This window comes from Sinocyclocheilus anshuiensis, unplaced genomic scaffold (genome assembly GCF_001515605.1).
Source record: "Sinocyclocheilus anshuiensis isolate Anshui unplaced genomic scaffold, SAMN03320099.WGS_v1.1 scaffold623, whole genome shotgun sequence".
NCBI classification, from domain to species: domain Eukaryota; kingdom Metazoa; phylum Chordata; class Actinopteri; order Cypriniformes; family Cyprinidae; genus Sinocyclocheilus; species Sinocyclocheilus anshuiensis.
This window is the reverse complement of record NW_015548226.1, coordinates 507,755-525,084: the sequence shown is the minus strand read 5'-3', so window position 1 is coordinate 525,084 and position 17,330 is coordinate 507,755. Positions and strand designations below refer to the sequence as shown.

Here is a 17,330-nt window from a genome sequence, read left to right as displayed (position 1 = left end):
AATGTAAAGGATTTGCTGCAACGCAATTTTGTCTGATATGTGAATTATTTATTAGCCTATTTTTTTTACCCATGCAGCAAATGCTTTAAAAACCGCTTTAAAATTACTTTATTACATTCCAGACGCTTTTATAGTACTTTTATATGGAATAAAATCACTGTCAAAAATAATCGTACGTAATTCAAAGCATTTGTGTGTCATTTTAATTTACTCGTGCGTAATTTAAAAGTATTGTATGTAATTCTGTTTTTTGTCAGAGTTGGATTCCAAAATCTACGCCCACGACAGTTTACAGATACGAGATTGTGTGTGTTTGTTAGAGTACAACTCCAAAATGTACGACTATGACAGTTTACAGACACAACGCTTGTTTTCACAACAGCTCTGTTACATGCACGACGTGCGAATTGCGACCACGAAGTGCGGTGTGCGAAACGACTGTCAAAAACACGTCATCATTGTCACAGGCATTACTATCCGAGGGACAAAATCTCGTATCTGTAAACTGTCGTGGCCGTAGATTTTGGAATCCAACTCTGACAAAAAACAGAATTACATACAATACTTTTAAATTACGCACGAGTAAATTAAAATGACACACAAATGCTTTGAATTACGTACGATTATTTTTGACAGTGATTTTATTCCATACTTTTCACTATAAATGTTATGGGTAGCTTGAATGTAAACATTGTCATGAATTCGTTGTATTCCCATTTGTAAAATAGCCAACAAATTAATTCTTGTAGGCTAACCCGATCTCATGAAAGTACACAGTATAGCACGATTTTCTGCTTCTATTTGGCATAATATTTCTATGCAGAAATTGACTTTGGCATGCAAAAGACTGATAAATTCATAATTAATGGCATGGCTGGTTCAGTCGACAGAAATATGGGACACACAGGCCTATGATAACTGCTGAAATGTTTGCGGGGCAAATCTGAGGTCAGTCTGAGCGCTCATGGTACTCACAGTGCCGTACACCTGCAGGCACCACTGACTCAGACGGTTGTCGTGGTAATAAACACCGTAAACAGCAACCGTTTGCGTGTCAGCGCTTAATGCGCATATCCTAAATGAAAAGCATTTTAGGGGGCACTTGGCTTTTGGGGGCCCAAGGCGGTCGCCTACTTTTGCCTAATGGGTAAGTCTGCCCCTGCGTAGCACTAGGCACTAGTAATAATTTAACACTCACTTGCTTTGCCGGTCTGTATCTCCACTGACTGGCTGAATCGCCCACAGCCAGCCGAGGTTCTGGCCCGAATCTGGAAGATGTAGCTCGTGCCGGGCTTCAGACCTGACACTTTAGTGGTAGTGTTCTTTGACTTCAGCGTAGCATAACTTTGCTGTTCATTGTCCTGTGAAAACGGGCCAATAAGTAAATGAGTGGTTATGTTCAAATAAAGATTCTATTTAAGGTCATTGAAATACAGACAATAATGGACAATTCACACCAGGACCTGACAAAATCATTGTTTTGAGACCCAGGCTGGAGGATTGGACCGATTAAACTGAAGTGCTCACTAATCTGTTAGCATTCTCCGCTTCACCCCATTGCATCCATGAACTCTGTCCCCTCCGAAGCATTTCACTTTGTTAAAAAGCCTTTGATGCTCCTCTGTCCCCTGAGGAGACCGCCAGCGCCGTATATCCATCAAAAACCACTGTGTGGTCTTTGTTAAGCACCATTCCCCAGGAATCAGCACACGGGCAGCGGCTTGGCAAACAGGGAATGCACGTAAATAATATTTACATAGCGGCATTGTTGACTAGGCACTGTATACTAATTCTCTGTCACAGCTGAGATCTCTTTTGCGCCATTAGGCAGCAAAGCTCCCAGCTCACGTGACAATTAACTTCCCTCCAGTGTTTGGCAGGGCTCACTGTGTTTGCCTTCAATGTCACTTTAAATAATCTCGCCAAATCAGTCTGAGAGCACTATTGGTTGGTAATTTCCTTTCAATTAGCCTGAGCTGCCAATAAACCAAGTGGCTAAACTGAGATATTTGACTCCAGGCTAGTCTATAAAATGTGACCCTTCATTAAGCAGTTAAACCATTCGGTGATGAGACCTTCTCAGTTAATGAATAAATATCACTCTTTTGGGACCTGGAGTGTAATCACTACGATAAAGAAATGACCTTTTCATAATATTTAATGTCATATTCTAATATGACTCCATTGGGCTGCGCCGGTTCGTGCCAGAAAAGAGTGACGCTGTTCTGACTGGCATTTTCTTGTCGGATGGCCATCACTTGAGACGGAGCTGTGAAAACAAAGACATGAAGGGCCCTTTAGTAAGACAACAGATTCATTCTACAACAAAAATAATATTTATTATTATTGATATTATATAAGGAACAATAAAATGCACTGTATTATTCTTGCTGGAAAATACATACTACTAGCTTCTAGCTGATCAGAACTGGTTATTTATCTTTATTAGCTGGTTGAAGCTAGTTTAGGTGTTTGATTCGTAAGTGTACTTGCTGGTGGAGTCAAGATTAATGTGTTTAGGATTAGCAGATTACCTTTAGATGATCAACTAGACTAGTTTGCTGATGGCCAGAGGTCAACCTGGTTAGGGTTGGTGCCTAAACTGGTACCTAAACTAAACTGTTTAAAACTGGTTATTTATAGTCATAATGTGATTCAAACTAGTTTAGGTGGTTAATCGGCTAGGTCATCCTGGTTAGGACTAGTAGACAACCTTGACTAAGCTGTTCAAAACGTTTTTTTTTCATACAAGCTTTAGATGGTTTAGAAACTAGTTATTTATGCTTATTAGTTTGTTCAAATTAGTTTAGGTTGTCGAACAGCTAGACTAGCTGGTGGAGTCGAGATTAATGTTTTTAGGGTTAGCAGACCACCTTCAGATGATTAGATAGACTGGTTTGCTGATGGCCAGAAGTTAACCTTGTTAGGGCTGGTGCCTAAACTGGTACCTAAACTAAGCTGTTTAAAATTTGCTATTTATAGTCATTAGGTGGTTCAAACTAGTTTAGGTGGTTAATCAGCTAGACCAGCTTGCTAACGAGCCATAGGTCATTCTGGTTAGGACTGGTAGACAACCTTGACTAAGCTGTTCAAAACTGTTTATTCATACCAGCTTTAGATGGTTTTCTAGCTGTTTTTAGATGGTTTCAAAACTAGTTATTTATGCTTCTTAGCCGGTTCAGACTAGTTTCGGTGGATGAGCAGCTAGACTAACTTGCTGATGGAGCAGAGGTCAACCTGGTTAGGGCTGATGCCTAAACTGGTACCTAAACTAAACTGTTTAAACTTACTATTTATAGTCATTAGGTGATTTAAACTATAGGTGGCTAGGTGGAAGAAAAAACAGCATATGCTGGTTAGATTTGTTTTGAAGCATGGCAGCTGAGTTGAGCTGACTTAAGCTGGTCCTTAGTTGGTCATGAGCTGGTTATAAGCTGGCTATGAGCTGGTCCTGAGCAGGAACTAATTGCTAAGGCTTAAACCAGCTCAAGCCAGCTACCATGCTTCAAAACATACCTAACCAGCATATGCTGTTTTTTTCAACAGGGTAGTCAGATAGACTAGCTTGCTGAAGGACCATAGTTCATCTTTGTTAGGAATGGTAGACAACCTTGGCTAAGCTGTTCAAAACTGTTTATTCATACCAGCTTTAGATGGTTTCGAAAGTAGCTATTTATGCTAATTAGCTGGTTCAAACTACTTTAGGTTCAATGTTGTTAGGGCTGATGTCTAAACTGGTACCTAAACTAAACTGTTTAAAACTGGTAGACAACCTTGACTAAGCTGTTCAAAACTGGTTATTCATGATCTTTGGCTAGTTCAAACTTGTCTAGGTGCTAGATCAATTAGATTAATAGCTGATTTAGTGGAGGTCAACCTGGTTAGGACTGGTAGACCACCTTGACAAAGCTGTTCAGAACTAGTCATTTAAGGAGGTTCATCAATTAGATTACTATAGCTGGTTTGGCTGAGATCAACCTGGTTAGATGACATTGTCTATTCTATTTAGAACTGCTCAATACGGTCATTAGCAGGTTCAAATTAGTTTAGGTGGTTAATAAGTTAGATTACTAGCTGGTGGGGCCTATTTCAACCTTTTTAGAAAACTCTGACTGAGGTTGACCAAATTTCAAAACACATCATGGACTAGTCAGCTAGGTTTTGACTAGGCGAGTAAGCTAAAGCCTAGACTAGACTAGACCTCATAGGCTAGTAAGACCTTGATTTTTAAGCAGCAGTGTTTTATTAATTATGCGAATAATTAATGCAATCAAACTTTAATGACCCGGTAGTGTCTCCTACCTGCCTGGTTTGTGGTGATATTGACCATCACAGACTGTGGCAGCTCATTGCTCAGGTGCGTGACTCCATTTAGAGCAACAATACGGAAGGTGTAATTACTGTGAGCGGCGAGATTCAGCACCGTCACCCATGGTTCTGTAAGTCCTGTCTGCTGAGGGATAAAGCGCACCAGGGCCACTCCTGTCCGGGACACCACCACTCTATTCATGATTCCTCCTCCTCCTCCAACTGTCCCGCTAACAGCTCCATTGGCGTCTGCAACACCCCCATTGCTGTTCCCCACCCCGTTACCCCCTCCGGCACCCACCCGACAGTCCTCACACTGCGCCCCATCTTTGTCACACTTCTGGCAAAGGACGTCATAGATGACGTCACTGCGGCCTCCTGTATCCAGAGGTGAACCCCACTCCAGACTGACCGAGGTGCCGTTCACATATGAGATGATGTTTACCGGAGCTGACGGAGGTCCTGCGGGGAGGGTGAAGTTAGACAGTTCTTAATTATAGGTTAATTAGTGAGGTTGAGGGAATTGGTGGTTATCAGGCTAGCTGATCAAAAGAGAATGATTGAATTTGCACTTCAGTAACCACACGATCCCCGTTCAACAAGTAATCTTGCCTTACGATTTTAACACTCATTAAAAGTAAAAAAAAAAAAAAAAAAAAGTTAGATTTTTTGGTAACAGAAAGTATTTGGAATATTTCAAAATATTTAAATGTGTTTTACAGATTGCACAAGCACACATTTTTTTAAGTAAAATATAAACTTCAAATAAATAAAAAATAAATTAAATAAAATAAAAAATAAGATTTTTTTAAATTCTACTTAATTTTATCTTATCTATTTTATTTCATTTTATTTCTTTGATCAGGCATGCTGATCAAAATTATTTATATAATAAGGCATTTATATAATGTATAAAATAAAAGTAAATAAACATAAAAATAAATAAAAATAAAATGAGATATGCTTAATTTTATCTTTTCTATTTTATTTCATTTTATTTCTATGATCAGACATGCTAATAAAAATTATTTTTATGATAAGACATTTATATAATGTATAAAAAAATAAAATAAAAAATAAGATAAAATCATTTTTTAGTTTACTTAATTTTACATTATCAATTTATTTCGTTTTGCTTCTTTGATCAGGAATTTTATTTTCAATTTAAAAATAAATTAAATTAAATTAAAAATAAGAAAAATATTTTTAATTCTAATTAATTTTATCTTATTTCATTTTATCTTATTCTTATTTCATTTTATTTCTTTGATCAGGCATGCTGATCAAAATATAATATATATAATAACAAAATATAATTACTTATATAATATGACATCTATATAATGTATAAAATAAAATAAAAGAATAAAAAGTACATAGTTATTCCAATAATCTACACCTGTGGTACATCCACTAAAAACCAACAAAACACCAGCTGATTAAAATACACTAAGACTTAAAAAATTATAAAGTGCAGCTAGTGAAGAGAAAAGATCCTGCAGCATTTGAAATGTTTTATATATTATGTATATTATGCATCGACGTTCACATATCGATTTTCAGATACTTTTCTAGGCCACGGTATCTAAAGAATTTTTAAGTTAGAAGATTTCTTGGTCTAATGATTTGCAAACATGAAGACTCACTTGTGCAGGGAGAAGCAGAGGTATCTGTAGAGGAACGATAGAAGTTGGCATCACAGGGGCAGGTTAGAGCCGCTCGTGTCTCAGAGTGACTGTGGAGTGGACATTTCCCACAGAGCTGATCTCCTGCCACGGGCTTGTAGAAACCCACCTCACATGCTAATAGAAACACAAAAACAGAGTTTACCTCAGCACAATCCACAATCTGCTTCTTTGCCACTTAGATATTCATCAAATATTTTAAAGTCAACATAAAATCCAAAATTACAGATGTTCTGTTCCTGATTTAAAGGATTAGTTCACTTCCAGAATGAAAATTTCCTGATAATTTACTCATCCCCATGTCATCCAAAATGTTCATGTCTTTCTTTCTTCAGTCGAAAAGAAATTAAGGTTTTTAAAGAAAACATTCCAGAATTTTTTTTCCATGTAGTGGACTTCAACAGGGACCAACAGGTTGAAGGTCCAAATTGCAGTTTCAGTGCAGCTTCAAAGGGCTCTACATGATCCTAGACGAGGAATAAGGGTCTTATCTAGTGGAACGATCTGTCATTTTCTAAAAAAAAAAAAAAAAAAATGTATATACTTTTTAACCACAAATGCTCATCTTGCACTAGCTCGACCTCACGCATTACGTAATCACACACACGTGACGGAAGTATTGTGTTTAACATGAAACGCCCTTTACAATAAAAAAAAAAGGTAAAACAACAATGTTGGATGATTCTGAAATTGGAGTAAATGAGATGGAGATTTTCACCCTACCCTATCTTTTTGAACCGAAGTACACAGACGAAGAACTAACCGCACATGACTCTTCCAACGTGATTACGTAATGTGTGAGGTCGCTGACACGCATTGCAGAGTTAGTGCAAGACGAGCATTTGTGGTTAAAAAGTATATACTTTTTTTTTTTTTTTTAAGTGACAGAACGTTTCGATAGATAAGACCCTTATTCCTCAGCTGGGATCGTGTAGAGCCCTTTAAAGCTGCATTGAAACTGCGATTCAACCCATCAACCATTGAAGATATGGAGAAAAGTCCTGGAATGTTTTCCTCAAAAACCTTAAAGGTCCCCTGAAATGCTTAGAAACACGCAGCGTTACTCTATGTGTTGACGTCATTTTAACTGAAAAAGGAAGACAGGGTGGGACATATCAAGCAGCCCCGCCCCTTTTTAAAATAGCCAATAGCGTTCGTTTATATCACAGCTTGGGCTAGAGCCGTTCAGAGCCGTTGAGCTCCATAAAACCGCATTTGACAGGGTATGCCAGCCACAATATTGCTATAAAATATAGCATTCTGTGTAGAATTCAAATAGCTCCGATACATTTTGTGGTCTGCGCCGACACGCGCATGTGATCCGCTCCGTGCTATCCTCTGGACCGGAGCAGAGTGTGTCGATGTGATGTCATTGAGCCGTTTGAGCCGTTTTGGCGGAAGTGACGAACTGCAAGCTTTGAATGCTTATATCTTCTAAATGTCACTGTTTTGGAGTACACTGCCTTATAGATAACCTGAAGACTAACATATTGATACTAACACCCAAAAAACTTTCATTTTGATTTCATGGGGACTTTAAGTCACATTATGAAAGTAAAATGGGTTGCGATCGCTGCTGAGTCATTCTGTGTCAAATCAACCGAAGTTCAGAAATGTCCCCTGCTAAAATTTCTGAATCTATTAGTGGGGGGGGGGGGGGGGGGGCTTCATTCTGAAAGTGAACTAATCGTTTAAACATGTACTCATCAGGAGATTTTTCACAATTCAACCAATTTTTTTGTGGATAAATAAGGTGGTAAAAAATAAAGGTTCTTTATTGACATCCATGGTTCCACAAAGAACCTTTAATATCCATAGAACCTTTCACGAAATGTTCTTTGCAGCGAAAAAAAAGACTATTTCTTTAGACTATTAAAATGTTTTTACACTAAAAATAAAGGATATAAACCCGCAATTCTGAGAAATGAAGCCGCAAATTATGAGAAATAAAGTCTAAATTGCAAGATATAAGCTTGCAATTGCGAGAAAAAAAGTCAGAATTGTGAGATAAAAAGTCACAATTGCTTTTAACTATTTTTTATTCAATTGGGGAAACCGGTTTCCTCCTTTATGAACCTTTAGTGTACATGCTTTCTCATTGAATATCCTGTTTAACCCAGAAATACATCACATTATGGAAGTAAAAAGGGTTGAAAAAACCATTTTTGATCATTTTGAACATTATTTGAACAAAATGAAATGCAACAGGTTATGAGCAAGCACAGTCACTCTCAAGTGTTGCGGTTCAGAGTTTGCAAAACGAATGTTCAAGTGAGGACAACAAGTACATGGGTGAGGAATCTGAGCTTTGGAGAGGGGAAGAATCGAGAATTAACATAGAGTGATAGCAAGTTCTTTATCTCCACTGACAGAAACCCCAGGGAGTCCAAAAAGTATTCCTTCTTGCAGTATTTATCCTTGTCTGTTTTTTCTTTTGGCTTGATCCGATTAATCCTTCCCTCCCTTGATGTTTTTTTGAAAAGCTCCTGAGTTGAAAAGCAGGTCACGATAAACATTGGGGCCGTACACTCATGGAGTACAGTGACGTCTACGCGCTTTGAAGTTTTTGACAGAATACCTCTGGCAATGCAGTCAGAAGCACACATTCGCCATACACACCGACAGACAGATGTGACTTAATCATGATGAACTTTGGTGACCTTTTCTGTTTGGGCTGAAATCCCGCTTTTAAGACTTTTTCTACTTAGTAACTCTCTTTTCAAAGCAGATAAGGGTTAAAAAAGCCTGCGGGGTGAGAAGAGACTCCGTTGCTCTTTATCCGGCGGTGTTTACATACACTACATTAGGGCTGCACACTGTTTGGTTTGTCAGCACCTGTCAGAGCACCGCTCTCCTTGCATCCACATTTGCATTACAATGAATTTTAATGAATATTTACAGCCATTGTATGCTGACCTTGATTTTTACTCTTTGCGTAGATGGTTAAATAAATATGGTTGAAAAGAATAACCACCAAGGTGTTTTTCATGACCAGACTATGCAAGGTCTTGTAGGAGAACAAGGTGATTAAAGCATTAACACAAACAAAATGTTTTTATTTACCGTAGTGGAACCTCACACGCTCAACTAAATGATCATGAATGGGCGCCTTTCCACAGTAAGTGTCAAAAACAGTGTTGGAATTACATATTTCACAAATAAAAATTAAACATGAAATTATCATAAAATTGATAGAGAACTACTGGATTAGGTTTTAAGATTAGAAAAACAATATAATATAATATAATATAATATAATACAAAACTTGAAAATAATCTAAGTACATTCAAAATTCAACCACAAAAGTAGGAATTTGGCTAAAATTTTACAATTTTGAAAAGACTGACTTATTGTTTACTTGATTATTTTTTAAACAATAATAAAATATATATTTTTTAAAAATCATAAGACTGAAAGAGATGTACTATATCAGATTACTTCTAAGATTAGTCAATATCATATAATATAATATAATATAATATATAATATTGTTAAAACTATGAAAAGATTTACTTGATTTATTATTTATTATTATCTTTAATATTTAAAAAAAGATAATAAAACACATGTTAAAATAAAAATATGATACAACTGCTAAAGATTAATCTGTAGAAAAAATTATATAAATCACAATATAATATAATATAATATAATATGCATTTACATGTCCACAATTACACTGCTGAAATGCAATAAATATACAATAAATTTAATACAATACATTTTTGTCCCAAATAACGTAAATCATTGAAAACAACAACAACAACAATAATAATAGACATTTTAAAATAAACTTTTTGGCCAATGATTACAAGATGTATGTGGTGTTATGCAAAAGATTATGTCTGATTATGACTCTAAAAATGACCAGAAATTGTGAATTTCCAAATTTAGAGTTGACAGGTCAAATATTTGACCATATAATTTTAAAGGCATAGTTCACCCAAAATGAAAATTCTCTTATCATATATTCACCCTCATGTTGTTCAAACTTTCTCTCTTCTGTGGAACACAAAAGCAGTGACATGAGTGTGAGTAAATAACGACAGGATTTTCATTTGGGCAAACTGTTTCTTTAAGAGACTCACAATGAGTATCCTTGAAACCACACAAAAACACACACGGAAGCACTCTTCATGCTCACAAACAGCTCAGAACTCTTATGGGAGCTAAACAACAGCTGCTAATGAGCTGGGAGGATTGTCTGAGTGATGAATGATTCTGTCAGTGAAATCATAGCTGAAAATGGGGCACTCCATCACAGGTCCTCCAAACACACGTGCTGTAAACGTCCCCCTCTCCACTGAAGGGGTTACTGATTGCTCAGGGTCCGGACGCATCCAGCACACTCATGTCAGTGTGTCACTCGCCTGGCACTTGCTCTCCTGCTTTAGATTTGGACCAGCCACACGTACAGCACAGCAGTGTACCATTTTAAAGATGCATGGAGGCCTGTACTGTTACTGTAATGATTGTTTCCTGTGAGAGCCATAAAACAGATGTTCCCATTCAGCCTCTAATATACAACGCAAACACTTCTGCTGTGTTGTTTTAACATGACATAATGGCTAAATCCCTAAAAGGCCTAACAAAAGTGCACTGTTATTAAGTCCAATAAGTCACAATTTCATAATGTAGTTTTTGACCCTATTAAACAGTTACTGTATATTTAAAACTCCTTTAAAAGATTTAAATAACCTCTGTCATAATTGGATAACCAATCACAACCATAGTAGTAGTTGTTGAATAAGCATATCTAAAGTGGGCGGTCATATGTTAATGAGCTCATGAATAATGTAGAGCACAACAGTGACCACCTGTCTTTTCAAGTGTTTTGAAGGTATTTTTTCCATTCATTTTCTCCTTGGAGATTTCATAAATGTAATATTTATAGTTATATTTTTAATTTTAAAAAGTTCAAGTATTAGAAAATTGGGGAAAGAACAAATAGGTACAAGACACACCTAAAGAAATTATATGGAACATATTAAAAAGCAGTGGCATACTAAATATAATGAATATAGGTCTATAAACATTATGATTATAAATGTCTTTCCTCTTGTTCCCTTCCAAAAATCTGCACTCAACTAAGCTGCATTTATTTAATAAAAAATGCTGTATTATTGTGAAATATTATTACAATTTAAAATAACTGTTTTTTAATATATTTTAATGTGATATAATATATGATCGGTGTTGGGGAGTAACTAGTTACATGTAACGTAATTATGTAATTTAATTACAAATTAAATGTAACTGTAATCTGTTACAGTTACTGAGAAAAATGTGTGATTAAATTACAGTTGCTTATGAAAATGTTAACGATTGCAAAGGGGGGTTACATCTGAATATTTTCACACACGTACAGATATGACTGATTTCTTTCCCAAACTGCATCAACTGCTCTAAAATATGAGACAGTATTTGGGTTTATGTATATGCTTTATTTTTGAAGATTAACTGTAAGGTTAACCTGGGCCTGCTTTAAATGTTTTAAAATGATTAACGGTTGAAAACATTCATTAGAAATGTATCAAAAAGTTATCAAAAAGTAATCAAATGTATTTAGTTACATTCCTTTAATGAAGTAATTGAAACAGTTACACTACTTATTACATTTTAAATAGGGTAACTTGTAAACTATAACCTATTACATTTACAAAGTAACCTTCCCGACACTGTATATAATTTAATGTAATTTATTCCTGTAATAACAAAACTCATTCAACATCATTACTCCAATCTTCAATGTCACATGATCCTTCAGAAATCATTCTAATATGCTAATAGAAATGTCTTATTTATTATCAGTTGAAAACAGTTGTGCTACTTAATATTTTGTTTAAAAAAAAGTGCTTTTTTATTACTAGTTTCTTTGATGAATAGAAAGTTCAAAAGGACAGGATTTATTTGAAATGTTTTTTTTTTTTAATTAATTTTTTGTAACACTATAAATGTATGTACTCTCACTTTAGATTAATTAACGCATCCCTGCTGAATAAAAGTAAAAATATACACAAACTTTTGAATGGCACTGTGCATATACATGCAAAAACATATTTTAAACGTTTAGAATAAATTTAATTCATTACATCTCATACCTATGGCAAGAAATGCTCCTCTGAGGCACATCAGCTCATGCTCGTGTCAAGACTGAAATCCTTGAACCCACTGAATGTTATCATTAAAAATCAATTCTCTCTGGAGCATTTACCATGAAGCAGATTTCTGAAAGACACGTTTTTGCAGCCGAGTTATCTTCTGGATGGACTGAAGAGGAAGCTGCATTGCGATGCACATTGTCTTTTAACTATATCGAAAGGCAAAGATTTTCCACAGGTTGTGCACCTGCTGTATTATTTCTCTCAAATCATAAAGCATAAAGCCATTTTTTTTTTCATGACAGCACTTTTAGGGGTGACATTATTCAAGGTTAGTGACATTTGGAGTCGGCCAATCCGTCCCCAGGCAAAAATCCCAGCAGCAGCAGCAGCAGCGATACGGAGCATGACTGGCACCGTCCAGATCCCGAAGCCGTGCGGCCACGATAAGACCTAATGCTGACTGGCCCTCAAACCACAAGGGAACGAGTCTCAAGATCGAACAACTAGAGGCTAAAAATAAAGAAAGAAATAAATAAAGGTGGATAAGAAGGGGAGAAGATGAATTGCTCTCAAACGTTTGGGCCTTCAAGCTTCGGCTTTGACTATCAAAATGCCAATTCATGCATGAAATTCAAACAGAACCAAGAGCACAATAACAGCAAATACAGACATGACCTTTTGCTAGTCATTAAATAGACAGGTCTTTGATTTCAAACAGCGTGGATCGCATTTTGCATTACAATACAAGGATTTACCTGCATATTAGACTTCAGTCATAATAACGTCTGCGGTTTTGCTAAATATCGCCTCTGTGGATTTAAAGGCACAGTGCACCCAAAAATTAACATGTTGTCATTCACCCTGGTGTCATTCCGACCACATATTATTTTAATAGAAGTATGTTTTAATCAAAACAACACAGAGAACCACTTGAAAAACACCCAACTCTGGTTTCTCTCTCTCATTTACTATCAAAAGACAATTCTCATCTCTTGAGTGGACCTCTGGGCCGGGCTCTGCAACATTCAAATACACTTCAAACAATATTTATGATTTATGCATTAAAATTTGCATACCCATTTGGATTAGACAGTTTTAACACAAACTAATATTGTGATGCATATTTGTCAGTCATACATAAATGAAACAGGTACAATTTCTGTAATAGTACTAATAAACTGAATGTACACAATAACCACTTATCATCAATAAATCACATTTCTATAACTCTCATGCATTTTAACTAATTGAATATTGCTTATTCCATAGCTAGCCATATTTGAACTATGTTCATACATTTTAACTAAATAAATGTAAGTGTTTTCACAATTAAACAATTTTTTACATTTAATTTAATTTAATACATTTTTTTTTAATTAACCAAATGCATTTTGGAAATATTTTGACTATTTAAAATATTAACATTTCCAAAATGCATTTGGATTAGTCAAATAGTTGCAAATGTTTCTTATCCGTTTCATTTATGTATGACTGAAAAAAATGGTATAGAAACAATTTTATACTTAGAAATTGTTAGTAAATTTCACAAATGATTACAGAAAATGAATTAAACGTGACAAATTAAATTAGAAAGAGCAGAAATCTTTGTTTTATTTATAACTTACATTTTTTTTTACAGTACATGCATCACATTAATTGTATTGGTTTATGTTAAAATGGCGTAATCCAAATAGAAAGAAATTTTATATGCGATTCATATACATAAATCTTAATTTTATGTGTATATGTACGTGTATAAAAAATATACTTAGAAATTGTTAGTAAATTTCACAAATGATTACAGAAAATGAATTAAACGTGACAAATTAAATTAGAAAGAGCAGAAATCTTTGTTTTATTTATAACTTACATTTTTTTTTACAGTACATGCATCACATTAATTGTATTGGTTTATGTTAAAATGGCGTAAATCCAAATAGAAAGAAATTTTATATGCGATTCATATACATAAATCTTAAGTTTATGTGTATATGTACGTGTATAAAAAAAGGAAATAATGCAGGATTGGGGTAATATAGGGCAAAAAGAGGACAAACTTTCATTGAACTGTTTAATTGATCCCAAGGCTATAAGAAGAAGTTCATGAGTTATAAAGCCCACAAACACAACCCCCTATGCACAAAATAACCATATACCTTTGACACACAAGCATATCTTAATTTGTGAAAATGGCTTGTGCTGGCCTGAAGAAAGCAGCCTAATTCGAAACCGGCCATGTGTAAAAATGTCTGTTTATCCCAGAGGGAGACTTTTAATGGATATATAAGAGGGCCGTAAGGAGTTAATTGTTTGTGGCTCGCAATCTGATATTAACTACACTGTGTGGCATAGAGCACGAGGGCAGAGGAGTCTATTATCTAGTTTACTCTGAAATACTTGCATTAATATACATATAGATATATGTGTGTGCGGGTCTGTGTGGACGTGCATCCAATTTTGCTTCTGTTTTCTATTTTGGCCCTTAATCTTATTGTCTGTAGTTGTGGTTAGGCTGTGTCCTCCAAAGATCTCATCTTAAACTTTCCAAGCGCAGGAGGGTAATTGCTATCAGATCAATTTACTCAAGAAAAGTGGTGCCTGTTTCTAAATGCTTGATAGATGGAGACCAACTTGTCTAAATTGGGGGCGACCTTGAAGAGTCATTAACAGTAGAAGGAGGAATGCAGCTGGTGACTTTATTGACTTGGAGAATCCTCGTGATTGCGCATTGCGATAGACTCGACTGCCCATGATATGGAAAAAGACATGAATAAATGATTAAGATTTGTTAGAACTTCCTTTGAAATGTATGTCTGAACATTTAACGTCCTTCCTGCTGACTAAAGAAAAAAAAACCTGTATGAGCTAAAAAGACTAGTAAAAGGCATGCTTTCGTTTGATTTATGCTAGTTTTGACTGGTCAAGTTGGGCTAATGGAAACAAAATCTATCTTAAAGGAACAGTTCACTCAAAAATGAAAATGGCCATCCAAGAGGTAGAGAAGTTGTCCTCTCACATCAAAATCTACCAACATATCTGTGCATATTTCTCTCCTGTTACCAACATTAGTTTCTTACGAACACGCAACTTTTCACTTCACAAGACATTAATTGATGGACTGGAGTCTTGTGGATTACTTGTGGATTATAGTGATTTTTTTAATCAGCTGTTTGGACTCTCATTCTGACGGCACCCATTCACTGCAGAGGAAATTATGTAATGAATGAAGTCATCTACATCCTGGATGGCATGAGACAGAGTACATTTTCAAGTAATTTTCTATTCCTTTAAAGCAAAACACCCCAGGTGAATAAAGTATTTTTTTTTTTTACTAATAGAAATTACCATTCTTCCCCGGTTGATTGATTGCAATAAGATTTTTTTATATTACAAGGTATCTAATCTGAACATTAGATAAAGCCAGGTTCAAAAGTCTTCTTTTATTTTGTTACCATAGTAGAGTTAAAGGTTTTTACAGAAAGGATTGGTAATAGTTTTTATCACTCCATAAATCAGAAAATACTGTCAACAGACAGAAAAATAAAATAATGGTGTAAAATTGAGTATAAAAGCAGGCAGCTGATGCATGAACAAGCCCCTCTGTAAAAACTGTAAAGTCTGATGGATGTAAGTGCTACTGAAGTGGAGATTTATGACTCATTTTGAGAAAATTGCTTTTGCAAATGCAAATACATAAAGTGCAACAAAATAAACAATTAAAAGTCTATTTTGCATGTTTTCATTTAGTCTGAAAAAATATGCAGTGAAAAGCCAGCCTAATATCTCAAAATTGACCAGTGCATGGAAAAACGGGTTCCAGTAAACCTGCTGTAAACTGCTTAAACCAGCCTAAGGTGGTTTGCAGGTCTTATCTGATTTTAGCTAGTCTAGCTGGATCTCCCAGTCTGTTCCAAACCCCTATAAAACCATTACAGGGATAGTTCAACCCAAAATGAAATTTCTGTCATCATTTGCTTACCCTCATGTTGTTCCAAACCTCTATGAGTTGAACACAAAAGAAGATATTTTGAAGAATGTTGGTAACAAAAAAGTTGCTCGTAGCCTTTTATTTTTTTCCATACTATGAAAGTCAATGGCTTCCACCAACTGTTTGGTTACCAAAATAGCTTCTTGTGTGTTAAACAGAAGAAAGAAACTTGTATAGAATTTTCATTTTTGGGTGAATTAGCCCTTTAAATCAGACCATTTAAAACCAGGCAGCAAACCACATTTAAAATGCTATAAACTAGTCCAAACTGGTTTGAAAAGTTCCCAAAAATATCTCAACCAGCGAGGTAATAAATTGCTCGGCCGTCGAAACTCTCACTAACGAGATGCATCTGCATGCGCTGTACGATCCTTGACAGTCGACTCCCAGCAGGGAAGCCCTGTACCTCGGACTGCTTCTGTCCGGTGGCTACATCGCACACTTGCTGTAGCGTAAAGCTAATGAAGTCGTTTAATCTACCTGAATGCTCCCACAGGGGCGTCCCACTTTAATTATGTTCTTAAACGTCTCTCACATGCACTAATAGGCAGAAATGAAACATGGCACCACGTTAACAAATCCTGGTGGAAGAAGGGACCTCAGCACAGATATTAAAAACTTCATGGGCTGGCATTAATTTTAGCAGCTACGGAGGTGCGTAAGCTATGTAGCAAAGCGAGTCCATGATTAGATGCCGCCCCAGTTGGCACAGAGCGTAAAGAGCATTTATCTCCATTTCTGGTGCAATAGGCTTAGCAAAACTAGTCACTCAGTTGATTTAAATGGCCTTTATTATATCTTGCCATAATATTAGATTTTTTTTCTTCGTATTAGAAGAGAAAGAATGATAATTTATTTTCATTAAATATGTACAGTGGGGTCCAAAAGTCGAAATATTTAGCATTTATTTCTAATTTAATATTTTTTTATACAAAATACAAAATGTTCATAACAGATTATGGGCCAGATTTACTAAACAGGGCAAATTACCGTTAGAGCGCAATTCTGCAGGTGATTTTCTAACAATGCGCACATTAAAGAACACAGTCGCAGCCAGATCATTTCCATAATGACCAGCTCAATCTTCCAAGCGCAGTGCAAATTATTGCCTGCTTTAAAGGGGTCATATGATGCGATTTCAATTTTTCCTTTCTCTTTGGAGTGTTACAAGCTCTTGGTGCATAAAGAAGATCTGTAAAGTTGCAAAGACTAAAGTCTCAAATCCAAAGAGATATTCTTTATAAA

At 35.7% G+C, this 17,330-nt stretch overlaps 1 protein-coding gene across 1 annotated transcript in view; it reads right to left on the bottom strand.

The window, feature by feature from the left end:
* epha8 (eph receptor A8) overlaps positions 1 to 17,330 on the bottom strand; it is a 108,221-nt gene that overhangs the window by 21,526 nt on the left and 69,365 nt on the right. Inside the window, exons 5-8 of the mRNA XM_016441424.1 lie at positions 5,955 to 6,110; positions 4,303 to 4,770; positions 2,145 to 2,269; positions 1,199 to 1,361 (exon numbers count right to left, since the gene is read on the bottom strand). Of these exons, the coding sequence (XP_016296910.1) occupies positions 1,199 to 1,361; positions 2,145 to 2,269; positions 4,303 to 4,770; positions 5,955 to 6,110 (912 nt within the window). The remainder of the gene's footprint in view (positions 1 to 1,198; positions 1,362 to 2,144; positions 2,270 to 4,302; positions 4,771 to 5,954; positions 6,111 to 17,330) is intronic.